At 40.8% G+C, this 16664-nt stretch overlaps 3 protein-coding genes and 1 pseudogene across 3 annotated transcripts in view; all 4 read left to right on the top strand.

The window, feature by feature from the left end:
* The window catches only part of LOC115353980 (tripartite motif-containing protein 35-like), a 993629-nt pseudogene that overhangs the window by 617211 nt on the left and 359754 nt on the right, over positions 1-16664 (top strand).
* The window catches only part of npas3 (neuronal PAS domain protein 3), a 357351-nt gene that overhangs the window by 146782 nt on the left and 193905 nt on the right, over positions 1-16664 (top strand). The gene's annotated exons all lie outside the window — the stretch shown is intronic.
* Positions 5317-6749, top strand: LOC115353951 (nuclear factor 7, ovary-like). The gene has a single exon (XM_030044085.1). It carries the CDS (start codon positions 5355-5357, stop codon positions 6747-6749), a length of 1395 nt encoding a protein of 464 aa, XP_029899945.1. The 5' UTR covers positions 5317-5354.
* Positions 14902-16429, top strand: LOC115353969 (nuclear factor 7, ovary-like). The gene has a single exon (XM_030044112.1). The coding sequence runs from the start codon at positions 14985-14987 to the stop codon at positions 16383-16385; it is 1401 nt and encodes a 466-aa protein (XP_029899972.1). The 5' UTR covers positions 14902-14984; the 3' UTR covers positions 16386-16429.

The raw sequence follows: 16664 nt of genomic DNA, 5'->3' as shown, positions 1-16664 counted from the left end.
AGTGGAGTCTGTCTTCTTTGATGATGTGAAGAGTTGAGTTGATTCTGTTGTTTTTATTCTGGGTTCTTAGGGTGTTTTCACACATACAGTGTTTAGGTCGACCTAACTGTCTAGGCCGACCTAATTGGTGCGGTGCGAGTAGTGTGAACACAACTAGCCGCACCCGAGGTCGACCTAAACAGCCGTACCGAGAGCGACTGGAAGGGGTGGTCTCGGAGCGGCGCACCAAGCCCTTTAGTGCGGTGCGGCGCACCAAACTAGTGGTGTGAACACGCAGCGAACCCGGGTCGGCCCAAGCCTGGTGTACTCCACAAGTTTGGGCTACAAACGCCCATTAAACGCCCACCCGACTAACCGCCAGGGCGATTATTTACATTATGTTGAGGTGAACCCAAAATAAGGCGATTCACCTCATTTTTGCAGAAGTAAACAGTTAGCCACACAATAACTGTGCGGCACCTCCGTTTTCTGTCAAAATAAGAGCTAGCTAACGTTACAAAAAGGGTCTACCGTAATCTTAAATCGACCGATCAACTCTTATTTTGACAGAAAACGGAAGTGTCGGAGGGGACGACTCGCAGCGCTAGCGGTTTGCACTGTTTGTATGTACAGATATGTTTACCTTATGCCTTACAGTACTTTCTGCCTATGTTGCCGCCCTAGGCGAAATTACTGGCTTGCGCCCTTTCATGTTACTTCTTCAACCCCCCCGCCCCCGCGGCACCAGTCGGCCGCGGCACCGGGGCAGCATCAGGCGAGCCGGCCGCTCACCTGTCAGATCCGGCAGACCAGACCGGGTGGGCGCGCCTGATGCCGACTGATGGTGCCCCGGTGCCGCAGCATGTGCGGGTCAATACAGTAGTCTAGAAAACTGGCGATTTTGTTTTTTCTCGTGCGTCCCCAAGTAGATTGCGACCCGGGCGGTTGCCCACACTGCCCATAGCAAAAACCGTCCCTGACGTTAGGCATGTCAGACGGCGTTGTTGTTGAGTCTCCATCGTTCACGTGTGTTTTGTTTACATCTTGAGGCTTCATTTCAACCTTCTTTTCCGGGTGGGATGGTGCTACACATGTCATTTTCGTCTGGTTGCCATGGATACATGACGCTCCATTCTGTAGAGCGGTGGACTTGGTGCGGCGATAAAAAGCATATGTGAAACCGAGCCGCTCCAGTTGAAAATTGATACATTGTATATTGGGTCGACCCAAATATGTGTGAAAACACCCTTAGAGTTTCTCTCCACTGGAACTACTCTTCTGTTTGGAGTTCCATCAGTTGGTTTCAAATTGTGTGTAATGTTGCTGATTTAGGCTTTGAAGCTTTCTTTACTGTTGCTCTCATTGTTATGTGGCTTTGTGAAAGATAATCTGTTCATTCTGAAAATCAAACTGATTCTGTATGTTAGCACTGTCATGTTTGACCTGATTTTTTCTATTTTCAGTCACTTCTTTGGTAACTTTGCATGTAAAATCAATAAAGAATGAAGGTAAGAGGGAAACATGTCTGTATTTCCTGACTGTGATGTCAGCAGTGATGTCATCATCATCGTGTTTTGGGTTTAAGCAATTCTGAGCAACAAGTGGAGAATAGGAAGATGAAAAGAAAGGTGGCATTCTTATGTGCATTTTACATCAGTTGAGGCTTGAACTCACAATTTATGGCATGAAGGACAACGCTCTGTCTCACTGAGCTAATTGGCAAGTGTCACTTCATGTGAGGCTTCACAAACTGACTAAGCCAGTGACATGATAGCAGCCGCCTGTGCATGGAAAGGCAGATTTCAAACCACTGTAAAAAATAAATAAATAAATAAATAAATAAAAAATAAAAAATCAGTCATCAAGACAGAAATCTGAAAATACACATATTGCATGTAGACAGCATGGAAATATTGGTAATTTGTTTTTTAACAATGATTGATTTGCTCCATAAGTGAAAAAGTGATGTTTAAAGTTTTTCTATTATTATTATTATTATTATTATTATTACTGTTATTGTTATTATTATTATTATTATTATTATTATTATTAATAAAGTTTTTATTTGCAAACTGTGGTACATAGCTCATGGTACATTACAGTGGTGGAAAAAAGGTTTCAGACACCCCATGCATCTGTGAAATATTGCATCAAGAATCACTCTTAGGTCTTAAAGTGCAATTTCTTTTAGTACAGTCACAGCCATTAAAAACTTCAAATTGATTGGTTCCATAAAAATACATAAGAAATTTTGACTATTGGGTCATTTTGGTACCAGTGATGACGGTCGTTCTTTTTATTAAAAGACACAATTTTTGTTGCCAAGCTTGGTGTCTATATAAAGCCAGCACATTTGAAAGTTCTTCAGACACAAAAATGGCTAAAACAAGGAACCTAACGCAGGAAACACGCCTGAAGATAAAGATTCTCAGCCAGGAAGGGTACAGCTGCCGCTAGATAGCCAGGAAGTGCAGATGCAGTCCTTCAGCAGTTGGATCCACTCTGCAGAAATACAGACGAACCAACAGCTTGGAAGACAAACCAACATCTGGGCGTCAAGCAAGAAATGACCGCATCCTGATCCGCATGTGCAGACAAAACCGCCCAATGACATCACAGGAGCTTCAGCAGCAGTGGTCAAACCAAACTGGTGTCCAGTGTTCCAGCCGCACTGTACGTGGCCGACTTTAAGATCATGGCATAAGGTCCTACAAGGCTATCAAGAAGCCCCTGATCAATGAGAGACAGAGGCTAGCCCGGCGTCGTCGGGCCCAGGCACACAAGAACTGGACAGCCAGGAACTGGAAGAAGATTCTATGGTTAGAAGAATTTGTCAAGAATTTAGTTTTGTTAGTTTTTCTTGTAAACAATAAACAAAAAAAAATATGATTTGTATTTGTTTGTATCTGTCTAATGCAGCCACACCTTTTGAAACACAAAAAAGATTTTTCCACAAATATTTCATGATAATATTTGAGATTGTGTAAAATTTTAAAGTTCTGAAAACTTTTTTCCACCACTGTATAAAAAAAGGTATAAGTTATGAGGTCAGGCAATAACATAACATGTATGGTCCCTGGTTAGAAGAGAAAAGAGCAGAGAGTACAAAATATAATCTTGACAGGCATACATTACATAAGACATGGCATAGAAACATGGATTTAGACATGTACAGAGATTTGGACTTGGGCCCTAGTTAGATGTCAGATATTCTGTAAAGTAATCCCAACTTCCTAGGACCACAGGCCCTTTACACCGTATTCTGGCCAGCTTAACTTCATATGACACAGTTTCAGTCATCAAAACTTTCCATTGTTGGAATGTTGGCCTGCTGGGCGATTTCCATTGTCTCAATATAATTCTGGCAGCTGAGGCTATGCCCACCATCAGCACTGAGTGTGTATGTTTTGTCAGTTTAGATATTACTGTTCTATCACCTAGAAGACATAGACAAGGGGAGGCTGGCAGACGAATTTTTGCCCATTTCTCTAGGTATGTCAGTATTTTATACCAGAAGGGCCTGACCATAGCACTTTCCCATACAAGGTGCAAAAAGGTGCCTTTTTCCTTTTTACATTTCCAGCACAGGTTACTGTCTATTAGCCCTATCCTAAAAAGCCTACATGGTGTCCGATAAAAGCGATGTAGAATTTTATATTGAATAAATTTGCCTCTAATTTCCTTGATATATGTACCCTTATCAGCCAGGATCTGTTCCCAGGTGTCCTTATCAATTCCGCATTCAAGATCTCTCTGCCAAATTATTCTCAGATTTTCACATGTCAGGTAAATTAAGTTATTGTAGCATGCTGATGCTTTGTGGCTACATATGAGAAAATCAACTACTGGGTTTTCTGCTTTGTCAGGCAGTAATTTTTTTATAATACAGTTTCTGATCTGCAAGTACTTCCAAAAGTCGCCTTTCTCTCGCAGATTATATTCCTGAGCTAACTCAGCAAAGGATTTGAAGATACCATCTTTATAGAGATCACCAATTGTATGAATTCCACTCTCTAACCATCTCCTCCAGAACACTGTTTGTTTTCCTATTTTTATTTCCTGGTTGAGCCATAGTCTTTTGTGAAATTTTGCCCAGACCTCCCTAGACTGTTTAATAATAGGATTTTTCTCCTTCAATTTATCATTAGATTAGAATAATACCTGTAAAGGGTGAAAAGGTGTGGCAAGAGAGTCTTCTATGGTGATCTGTTTTAAACCAGGCACCATTCCGTTCCAATGTTTAGCTATCTTAGCCTTTTCAAAAGACAAACTGTACAATCTGACATCAGGCAGTGCTAGTCCGCCTTTATCCTTGGGTGCATATAGTTTGCTTAGTTTAAACCTGGGCTTTCTCCCTGCCCAAAGACATTCCTTGATGAGATTGTCATACTGTTTAAAGATGAAATCAGGTATACAAAGTGGCAGCAAACTGATGTTTAAGTGTTAAGTGCACAAAGTCATCTTCAGGATTGGGGCTACATTTTGATGAAAGTTGCAAAGATGTAGCACATATGATTGATTTATTATTAATTTTCAGTTTTGAAATTTAGAGGCTTGCTGTAGCGCCACCATCAGGACTATTGGCTTGTGTTTGAATCTGAGGAAATCTGAGAAATTAAAGGATTGAGTGTAATTAAAATGGTGAAATAAGAAACAGGCTTGTGGTGGGCTGATGTGTTTTGTTTTTCCACTGTGCCCTGTCGCTCTGTGGGAAACACTGCAGTTATTGACTCCGTTTACATGCACACCACATTCTGATTCGGGTCAATATTCTGTTTAAGGTGATTTTCTGAATAAGTTGATTATACGCACTGCAGAAACTGGAATATTCCGTTTACATATTACTTGACATATTCCCGTGATTCGGCATATTCCACGCTCTTATGTAATGCAACACTCAGCTGCAACTCTTCAAAACCAAACCACACACAAGTTCACAAGTTCACAAACAGCAATTTGGAACGAGACTTTGCTCTGATCTGTTGCAGTAAACTGCTGACACAAGCTCCGCCCCTCAGCTGACTCACCTGAGACAAACCAGGAAACAGGCTCTCATTCTTCCACTGCTCAGTGATGACACACACACACACTCTCACACACACAGGGAGAGACGGACGATAAGATTCATTTTGGACTTAACCCACGACTTCCACTGAGGGAGGAACTATAGGAGGAATACTGGGAATACTGGAACTCCAACCTGCTGCTGACTCCTCACTGAATGAAAGTTTTAGAAAAGCCATGACTCAAAGAGACTCTAAAGTGAAAGTAACTTTCAGGGACTTTCCAGAACAGGGAGTGTTACCACGACCGACTGACTGACCTTTAGTGTGACCGGTCTGCCTGGTGAGTTTTTCTCTGCACTCAGAGACAAAATGGCTTCCAGATCAGAGGAGGATCTCTGCTGTCCTGTCTGCCATGACATCTTTAAAGATCCTGTGGTCCTGTCATGTAGCCACAGCTTCTGTAAAGCCTGTCTGCAGAGATGGTGGACAGAGAAACCAATAAGAGACTGTCCAGTTTGTAAGAGAAGATCTTCAAAGAGTGATCCACCTCGTAACCTGGCGCTGAAGAACCTGTGTGAGGCCTTCTTACTGCAGAGAGATCAGAGACCTTCAGCAGGGTCGGAGATCCTCTGCAGTCTGCACTCTGAGAAACTCAGGCTCTTCTGTCTGGACCATCAGCAGCCAGTGTGTCTCGTCTGTCGAGATTCAAAGAAACACACTGACCACAAGTTCAGACCCATCGACGAAGCTGCTCAGGATCACAAGGAAGAACTTCAGAAATCACTGAAGCCCATACAGGAGAAACTGAAGGTCTTTAATAAAGTCAAAGGAAACTGTGATCAAACAGCAGAGCACATTAAGGTCCAGGCCCGACGCACAGAGAGGCAGATTAAGGAGGAGTTTAAGAAGCTTCACCAGTTTCTCCAAGAGGAAGAGGAGGCCAGGATCACCGCTCTGAGGGAGGAAGAGGAGCAGAAGAGTCGGACGATGAAGGAGAAGACGGAGGCTCTGAGCAGAGAGATAGCAGCCCTTTCAGACACAATCAGAGCCATAGAGAAGGAGCTGAGAGCTGAAGACGTCTCATTCCTGCACAACTACAAGGCTACAGTGGAGAGAGTCCAGCGCCCCCTGCTGGAGGATCCACAGCTGCTCTCAGGAGCTCTGATAGACGAGGCCAAACACCTGGGCAACCTGAGCTTCACCGTCTGGGACAAGATGAAGGAGGTGGTCTCCTACACTCCTGTGGTTCTGGACCCCAACACTGCCCGTCCAGACTTCTTCCTGCCTGAAGATCTGACCAGTGTGGGACTAGGACAGAGACAGAAACTTCCTGACAATCCAGAGAGATTTGACTACTACCCTGCTGTGCTGGGATCTGAGGGCTTCAACTCAGGGACTCACAGCTGGGATGTTGAGGTTGGAGACAGTGCAGCCTGGTTCCTGGGTGTGATAGAAGAGTCTGTCCAGAGGAAGGGAAGCATACAGTCTGGATTTGGGGGAATATGGTTCTCTAAAGGTAAATACTCAGCAGGCTCCTCATCAGATCCAGTCACTGTTCTCCCAGTTCAGAAGAAACTCCAGAGGATCAGAGTTCATCTGGACTGGAACAGAGGACAGCTGACATTCTCTGATCCTGATACTAACACACACATACACACCTTCACACACACTTTCACTGACAGGCTTTTTCCATACATGGCCACTGGGAAAACACTGAAGATTTTACCAGTGAAGGTCTCTGTAACAGTGGAACAGCACCATTAGAAATAGATGACGTCAACAACAACAACAAAATTATAACACCAAAAAATGTAGAAAGAAAGAAAGACAGAAAGAAAGAAAGAAAGACAGAAAGAAAGAAAGAAAGAAAGAAAGAAAGAAAGAAAAATAAATGTCAAAGCATTAAAAATATATTATCGGCAAAAACACATCAGAAAGAAAAAAAAATCCATAAACAATGAATCACAGCCAAAAGCGGCTAAATGCATCAATATTAATTCATACTAACAACATTCAAATTAATAAAATTAATAAAATTAATAAACAGAAAAATATGAGGTAGATTCATTGTCACCAATCTGACGTTTGAATATATCATTTTAATTATGAGAAATATAGTTTTCTTTTCCCCCTAATTCTTTACTCAAGTTTAACTTTTGCTATATTTTTCCCAGCAGTATAATTTGATTTTCTTTCTAATGAATGGGGAAAAGGTGATGTGGAAACATATTTTTTAAAATTACAATAAAACTCTCTTTATAATGATAGAAGTTATGTATTTAAAAGGTCAGATCAGTGATGCTGGATCAGATTTCTTGTGTGTAAATGCTTTGCTGTGACTCCTCATTTTGCTGAGGGCCCCCTGGAAGACCCTGGAGGACCCCTGGGGGCCCCCGATCCCCACAGTGAAAACCACTGAGTTGGACTCCGGGTAAAAGTGGAGCCTGTCTTCTTTGATGATGTGAAGAGTTGAGTTGATTCTGTCGTTTTTATTCTGGGTTCTTGGAGTTTCTCTCCACTGGAACTGCTCTTCTGTTTGGAGTTCCATCAGCTGGTTTCAAATTGTGTGTAATGTTGCTGATTTAGGCTTTGAAGCTTTCTTTACTGTTGCTGTCATTGTTATGTGGCTTTGTGGAAGATCATCTGTTCAATTCTGAAAATCAAACTGATTCTGTATGTTAGCACTGTCATGTTTGAGCTGATTTTGTCTATTTTCAGTCACTTTTTTATTAACTTTGCATGTAAAATCTATAAAGAATGAAGGTCAGAGGGAAACATGTTTGTATTTCCTGACTGTGATGTCTATGCATGGTAAGGCAGATTTCAAACCATTTAAAAAAAAAAAAAAAAAAAGAAATCAGTCATCAAGACAAAAATCTGAAAATACACATATTGCATCTAGACAGCATGGAGATGTTGACCATTTGTTTTTAACAATGATTGATTTGCTCCATAAGTGAAAAACAGATGTTTAAAAATGCCGTTCTTGCATTGACTCCAATTGTTCACATGAGAGCAAAATTCAAAATGCTGTCAAAAATTGAGTTTTTGAGATATAATTCTGAAATTTACCACACATCATCTACGATGACTCCAAAACTTTGTCCATTTTTTCATGAACATTGAAGATTGATTCACAAAGAATTTGCAGGTATATGTTTACAGTACCGTTTACAGTCAAAGATTTTGATGCACTGTAGGCTCAATTTTTGATAAATCAAAAATCTTAGAAAAAACGTTTGTGTAGGATAGTCGGAAGACGCTCTATATCAAGTTTGGTGTCAGTTGAGCAAAAATTGTGGGAGGAGATAGTTTTAAGAAGTTTTACAGTTTTTGAAAAAAAAAACAGAGTGATGGACTTCATAATTTGCAATAGGTTTGAGAGCACAAACGTTTCTTCAGTATTGGGGCTACATTTTGATGAAAATTGCAAAGCTGTAGCACAAATGGTTGATTTGTTATGAATTCTCAAAGTTTTGAACTTTAGAGGCTTGCTATAGCGCCACCATCAGAACTATTGGCTTGTGTTTGCATCTGACGTAATCTGGCATGGGACTGGACCTTTGTGCAAAGTTTGTTGAGTTTTCATGCATGGGAAGTATGATTTCTTCGGAAGAAGAAAGAAGAAAGAAAGAAATAAGACCTGGAAAAAAGGTCGCAGGATGTCAGCTAACAGCGGCTCAAAGTTTGAGACGCTGCTGTCAACGTTGCTCTAAAGATTTTTTAAAAAATAGTCACTGACAGGGTGAAAAATGTATTTTAGTTTATGAAGCAGCTGCTGCAGAGAAGCCGCGGTGTGTTTGTCAGAATCAGCTCCACTTCACTGAGTCACTGGTTTGATTTTTGGCAACTCAGAGCCTTTTCACCAAACTGCCGACTGAATTAAACCAACAGGCTTTTCTCACGTTTGAGTGTTTAAACAGAAGAAATGTGTTGTTGTGTGAGAATCACTGATCTGATGTTTAAATATATCCTATGAATCATTCTAAATATAATTTTTTTGTAGTATATTTTCATTTTTTTAATTTTTCCAAATTTTCTGGTTTGCTTTTCCCACAGCAATTTCACTGGATTTCCTTCAAAAATACGGGGCAATGGTCATTTGTAAATTAGCACGAAATGACCGGAAAACAATAAAAATGACAATGATACTAATGTTTTAATGATTAAAATGAACTATTTAAAGGCCAGATCAGTGATGCTGGATCAATCAATAGATCATCAATAGATCAATAAGATCAATATCCTGCATGATATTGAAGTCTTTGATCAGCTGAAGGCAGACTGCTTTGATATTTCTATTTGGATTCAAACTCTTCAGAACCAAATCACACACAAGTTCACAAGTTCAGAAACAGCAATGTGGAACGAGACTTTGCTCTGATCTGTTGCGGTAAACTGCTGACACAAGCTCCGCCCCTCAGATTACTCACCTGAGACAAACCAGGAAACAGGCTGTCATTCTTACACACACACACACACACACACAGAGAGAGAGAGAGAGACGGACGATAAGATTAATTTTGGACATAACCCACGACTTCCACTGAGGGGGGAACTACAGGAGGAACACTGGGAATACTGGAACTCCAACCTGCTGCTGACTCCTCACTGAATCAAAGTTTTAGAAAAGCCACGACTCAAAGTGACTCTAAAGTGAAAGTAACTTACAGGAACTTTCAAGAGCAGGGAGTGTTACCACGACTGACTGACTGACTTCCTGTTTGAACCGTCTGCCTGGTGAGTTTTTCTCTGCACTCAGAGACAAAATGGCTTCCAGATCAGAGGAGGATCTCTGCTGTCCTGTCTGCCATGACATCTTTAAGGATCCAGTGGTCCTGTCATGTAGCCACAGCTTCTGTAAAGCCTGTCTGCAGAGCTGGTGGACAGAGAATCCAACAAAAGACTGTCCAGTTTGTCAGAGCAGATCTTCAAAGAGTCATCCACCTCGGAACTTGGCGTTGAAGAACCTGTGTGAGGCCTTCTTACTGCAGCGAGAGCTTCAGCAGGGTCGGAGCTCCTCTGCAGTCTGCACTCTGAGAAACTCAGGCTCTTCTGTCTGGACCATCAGCAGCCAGTGTGTCTCGTCTGTCGAGATTCAAAGAAACACACCGACCACAAGTTCAGACCCATCGACGAAGCTGCTCAGGATCACAGAGAAGAACTTCAGGAATCACTGAAGTCCTTACAGGAGAAACTGAAGGTCTTTAATAAAGTCAAAGGAAACTGTGATCAAACAGCAGAGCACATTAAGGTCCAGGCCCGACGCACAGAGAGGCAGATTAAGGAGGAGTTTAAGAAGCTTCTCCAAGTTTCTCACCAGTTTCTCCAAGAGGAAGAGGAGGCCAGGATCGCTGCTCTGAGGGAGGAAGAGGAGCAGAAGAGTCTGACGATGAAGGAGAAGACGGAGGCTCTGAGCAGAGAGATAGCAGCCCTTTCAGACACAATCAGAGCCACAGAGAAGGAGCTGAGAGCTGAAGACGTCTCATTCCTGCACAACTACAAGGCTACAGTGGAGAGAGTCCAGCGCCCCCTGCTGGAGGATCCACAGCTGCTCTCAGGAGCTCTGATAGACGAGGCCAAACACCTGGGCAACCTGAGCTTCACCGTCTGGAACAAGATGAAGGAGGTGGTCTCCTACACTCCTGTGGTTCTGGACCCCAACACTGCACATCCAAAACTCTTCTTGGACTCACAGCTGGGATGTTGAGGTTGGAGACAGTAAACACTGGAGTCTGGGTGTGATAGAAGAGTTTGTCCAGAGGAAGGGAAGCATTCAGTCTGGATTATGGAGAATAGGGCTCTGTAAAGGTGAATACTCAGCACGCTACCCATCAGGTCCAGTAACTGATCTCCCAGTTCAGAAGAAACTTCAGAGGATCAGAGTTCATCTGGACCTTAATAACAACAAAATGATAACTTCAAAAAATTTAGAAAGAAAAACAGAAAGAAAGAAAAATAAATGTCAAACAGTAAAAATTAGATTAAAGGCAAAAACACATCAGAAAGAAAAAAAAAATCTATAAACATTGAATCACAGCCAAAAGCGGCAAAATGCATCAATATTAATTCATACTAACAACATTCAAATGAAAAAATTATCTTGCTTCAGCTCAAACCTTTTTTTGTACATTTCAAAATTTTATCAGAAAAATTTGAGTTTGATTCATCATCACCGATCTGACATTTGAATATATCATTTTAATTATTAGAAATATAGTTTTCTTTCCCCCCCCAATTCTTTACTCAAGTTTAACTTTTGCTATATTTTTCCCAGCAGTATAATTAGATTTTCTTTCTAATAAATGGGGAAGAGGTGATGCGGAAACATGTTTTTTAAAATCACAATAAAGCTGTCTTTATAATGATAGAAGTTTTATATTTAAAAGGTCAGATCAGTAATGCTGGATCAGATTTCTTGTGTAGAAATGCTTTACTTTGACTCCTCATTTTGCTGAGGCCCCCCTGGAAGACCCTGGAGGACCCCTGGGGGTCCCCGGTCCCCACGTTGAAAACCACTGAGTTGGACTCCAGGTAAAAGTGGAGTCTGTCTTCTTTGATGATGTGAAGAGTTGAGTTGATTCTGTTGTTTTGATTCTGGGTTCTTGGAGTTTCTCTCCACTGGAACTGCTCTTCTGTTTGCAGTTCCATCATTTCAGCTCCAGCAGATCTTAACTGACTCTCATATTTACAGCAGCATCAGCAGACTCAGCTGAACTCCTCATGTCCAAAACACTACATATCCATCTGAGAGGAGAAACCACAACCTCACAGTTTGTCCTTCAACATCTTTTTTGATTTTTTTTTTTTTTTTTTTTTTTTTTTTTTTTGGATTGAATTGTTTTATTTGGTGCTTTGAGGAAGTACATAGTATCATGTCACATCACTGCACAGGAGTTTGTGGCACCAAAAGGGTTGGGCTGGAAGCCAAGGCTTATGTGGGCCCACCCTGTTTAAATCATAGCAAGTCAAAGTCAATATTTAAAGGTATGTTGATGTATCTGAAAGAAATCTGAAAGAAAACTTTTCTTGTTTCTATACAGACAATTTGAGCAACATTAAAGACAATATATTATTAGACAAAGGCTTCTACATTACTCATAAGAAAAGAACAAAAACTAAAGCAAGACATTTTAATCGCTTGCTGTAACATCGGACCGAAGACTTGTTCTGAATTTATGCATAGATACATAGATACATACGTACTTACATACATACAGCCATTCGTACATTCATACTTACATACATACATACATACTGTACATGCATACATACAAACATGCATGCATACACACACATACATTCATACATACAGACATACATACAGTACATAAACTACGTACACACCATACATACATACTTGCATACATAAATACATATATACATACATACATACACGACTATTTTGTTTTCTTACAGAGTCCATTTTGCATCCATGTTAAGTGATCTATTGGAAGTTGGTTTTATATTTATTGGCTATTTTATACTTACACATCTTTTTGAAGTTATTGACAGAAGTGCATGATTTTAGCTCATTTCTTAGATTATTCCATAAGTTCACCCCTTTGACTGATATACACCTTCCTTTAGTATTGGTCCTGGCAAAAGTTTTTTTTGTACATATGGGTTCCTCGAAGTTGGTATTGTGATTCTCTGCTTTCAAATAATCCCTGAATACAGGATGGAAGTAAGTTTTTATGTGCCTTGTACATAAATATTAATGTGTTGAGATCTGCTAGATCCTCTAGCTTGACAATATTATTTCTAAGAAAAAGTGGATTTGTGGGGGCAAGATAGTGAGTATGGTTTATAATTCTAATGGCCGTTTTTTGTAGGATGAAAAGTGGATTAACTCTATGCAATAGGTGAGATAGGGGAATATAAGTGAGTAGTATAGAGTGCGTAGAGAATTTGCATTGACAAAATCTTTAACTTTATATAATATTGCTATTGTTTTGGAAATTTTAGTTTTTGTATTTTTGACGTGTTCTTTCCAACTGAGAGAACTGTCTATGGTTATTCCTAAAAAATTTATATGATAGACTGTTTCAATTTCCACACTGTCTATTGTAAGTTTAGGGGGTCTGTGTATTTTCTTTTTTCCAAATATAATATATTTAGTTTTACTCAGATTAAGTGACAACTTGTTTGCATCAAACCATTGTTTGAGAGTTTCTAGCTCTTTTTCAGTTTTAAGCATGACTTGTTCAAGATTTTTCCCAGAGCTGCGTAGACTAGTATCATCTGCAAATAAAATGCATCTCAATGTTGGCAGTGACTCACAGATATCGTTGATATATAAAATAAAAAGTTTGGGGCCCAACACAGATCCTTGTGGGACCCCATGTGTGCTTATTTGAGATTCTGAATCAGTATAATTTATACGGACATACTGTTGTCTTTCATGAAGGTAGCTTTCAAGCCATGAGTGGGCAACTCCTCTAATTCTGTATCAATCTAATTTTTTTAAAAAGTATTTTATGATCAATAGTGTCAAAGGCTTTTTTCAGGTCTATAAAAACACCCACTGTATACTCCCCGTTGTCAACACCTGTTGATACTGCTTCAACTAGTTCTGTTGCTGCCGTTAGAGTAGATCTGTTTGATCTAAAGCCATATTGATGTTTGGTTAGTAACTGATTTTTATCTACAAAGCTGTCAAGCCTTGCAACAAATAATTTTTCTAGAATCTTCGAGAATTGGGAAAGCAAGGATATGGGTCTATAATTGTTAAACTGATGCTTATCGCCACGTTTGTGAATGGGTATTATTTTTGCGATCTTCATGTTTGTGGGAAAAATGCCAGTTCTAAAAGAAATGTTGCAGATGGGGGCAAGTGGTATGATAATCACTTCCATTACGGTCTTTATTAGGGTCATAGCTAACTGCCGGCTGAATTAAACCAACAGGCTTTTCTCACGTTTGAGTGTTTAAACAGAGGAAATGTGTTGTTGTGTGAGAATCACTGATCTGATGTTTAAATATATCCTATGAATCATTCTAAATATAATTTTGTTTTGTAGCATATTTTAATTTTTAAATTTTTTCCAAATTTTCTGGTTTGCTTTTCCCACAGCAGTTTCACTGGATTTCCTTCAAAAATACGGGGCAATGGTGATGTGTAAATTAGCAAGAAATGACCATTAAAACATTAAAAATGACAATAATACTAATGTTTTAATGATTAAAATGACCTAATTAAAGGCCAGATCAGTGATACTGGATCAATCAATAGATCATCAATAGATCAATAAGATAGATATCCTGCATGATATTGAAGTCTTTGATCAGCTGAAGGCAAACTGCTTTGATATTTCTATTTGGATTCAAACTCTTCAGAACCAAATCACACACAAGTTCACACGTTCAGAAACAGCAATGTGGAACGAGGCTTTGCTCTGATCTGTTGAGGTAAACTGCTGATACAAGCTCCGCCCCTCAGCTGACTCACCTGAAACAAGCCAGGAAACAGGCTGTCATTCTTCCACACACACACACACACACAGAGAGAGAGAGAGAGAGAGAGAGAGAGACGGACGATAAGATTCATTTTGGACATAACCCACAACTTCCACTGAGGGAGGAACTACAGGAGGAATACTGGGAATACTGGGAATACTGGAACTCCAACCTGCTGCTGACTCCTCACTGAATCAAAGTTTGAGAAAAGCCACAACTCAAAGTGACTCTAAAGTGAAAGTAACTTTCATAAGGCATGTACAATATTTTATTACCTTTTCATTTTGTTGAATGTAATTTATTAGTGTGTCTTGTGTTTACTGCTGTTCTGTGTTGTTGGCTACATTTTCTATTTAAGTTGATTACAACAGTGTGAGGCACAAATGCTCAGGTCAAATTTCCCCTCAGGGATAATAAAGTATGTCTTTGATTTTGTCTCTCAAGGAACTTTCCAGAACAGGGAGTGTTACCACGACTGACTGACTGGCATCCAGTGTGACCGGTCTGCCTGGTGAGATTTTCTCTTCACTCAGAGACAAAATGGCTTCCAGATCAGAGGAGGATCACTGCTGTCCTGTCTGCCATGACATCTTTAAAGATCCTGTGGTCCTGTCATGTAGCCACAGCTTCTGTAAAGCCTGTCTGCAGAGATGGTGGACAGAGAAACCAACAAGAGACTGTCCAGTTTGTAAGAGAAGATCTTCTAGGAGAGATCCACCTCGTAACTTGGTGTTGAAGAACCTGTGTGAGGCCTTCTTACTGCAGAGAGACCAGAGAGCTTCAGCAGGGTCAGAGCTCCTCTGCAGTCTGCACTCTGAGAAACTCAGGCTCTTCTGTCTGGACCATCAGCAGCCAGTGTGCCTCGTCTGTCGAGATTCAAAGAAACACACCGACCACAAGTTCAGACCCATCGACGAAGCTGCTCAGGATCACAGAGAAGAACTTCAGAAATCACTGAAGCCCATACAGGAGAAACTGGAGCTCTTTAATAAAGTCAAAGGAAACTTTGATCAAACAGCAGAGCACATTAAGGTCCAGGCCCGACGCACAGAGAGGCAGATTAAGGAGAAGTTTAAGAAGCTTCACCAGTTTCTCCAAGAGGAAGAGGAGGCCAGGATCGCCGCTCTGAGGGAGGAAGAGGAGCAGAAGAGTCAGACGATGAAGGAGAAGACAGAGGCTCTGAGCAGAGAGATAGCAGCCCTTTCAGACACAATCAGAGCCATAGAGAAGGAGCTGAGAGCTGAAGACGTCTCATTCTTGCAAAACTACAAGGCTACAGTGGAGAGAGTCCAGCGCCCCCTGCTGGAGGATCCACAGCTGCTCTCAGGAGCTCTGATAGACGAGGCCAAACACCTGGGCAACCTGAGCTTCACTGTCTGGGCAACGATGAAGGAGGTGGTCTCCTACACTCCTGTGGTTCTGGACCCCAACACTGCACATCCAGTCCTCTTCCTGTCTGAAGATCTGACCAGTGTGAGAGGAGGACAGAGACAGAAACTACCTGACAATCCAGAGAGATTTGCATACTACTGCTCTGTCCTGGGATCTGAGGGCTTCAACTCAGGGACTCACAGCTGGGATGTTGAGGTTGGAGACAGTGCAGGCTGGAGTCTGGGTGTGATAGAAGAGTCTGCCCAGAGGAATGGAAGCCTACAATCTGGATTCTGGGAAATATGGTTCGATGAAGGTAAATACAAAACATGCTCCCCACCAGATCCAGTCACTGTTCTCCCAGTTCAGAAGAAGCTCCAGAGGATCAGAGTTCATCTGGACTGGAACAGAGGACAGCTGACATTCTCTGATCCTGATACTAACACACACATACACACCTTCACACACACTTTCACTGACAGGCTGTTTCCACACATTAGCACCACAGACACACTCCCACTGAAGGTTTTACCAGTGAAGGTCTCTGTAACAGTGGAACAGCACCGTTAGAAATAGATGACATCAATAACAACAACAACAACAAAATTATAACATCAAAACAGAAAGAAAGACTGAAAGAAAGAAAAATAAATGTCAAAATTAGATTATAGGCAAAAACACATCTGAAAAAAAAAAAAAAAAAAAAATGTTAACAATAAATCATAGCCAAAAGCGGCGAAATGGATCAATATTAATTCATACTAACAACATTCAAATGAATAAAATAATTTTGCTTCATCTCAAAGCGTTTTTTGTACATTTAAAATTTTTAACAGAAAAATATGAGGT

Source organism: Myripristis murdjan, chromosome 22 (assembly GCF_902150065.1).
Source record: "Myripristis murdjan chromosome 22, fMyrMur1.1, whole genome shotgun sequence".
Taxonomy (NCBI): domain Eukaryota; kingdom Metazoa; phylum Chordata; class Actinopteri; order Holocentriformes; family Holocentridae; genus Myripristis; species Myripristis murdjan.
The sequence above is the reverse complement of the archived record's forward strand: the minus strand, read 5'-3'. Positions and strand labels throughout refer to the sequence as shown.

Bases quoted from the DNA above. Each gene is read 5' to 3' on its own strand.
- LOC115353951 (XM_030044085.1), top strand. From the start codon at position 5,355: ATGGCTTCCAGATCAGAGGAGGATCTCTGCTGTCCTGTCTGCCATGAC.
- LOC115353969 (XM_030044112.1), top strand. From the start codon at position 14,985: ATGGCTTCCAGATCAGAGGAGGATCACTGCTGTCCTGTCTGCCATGAC.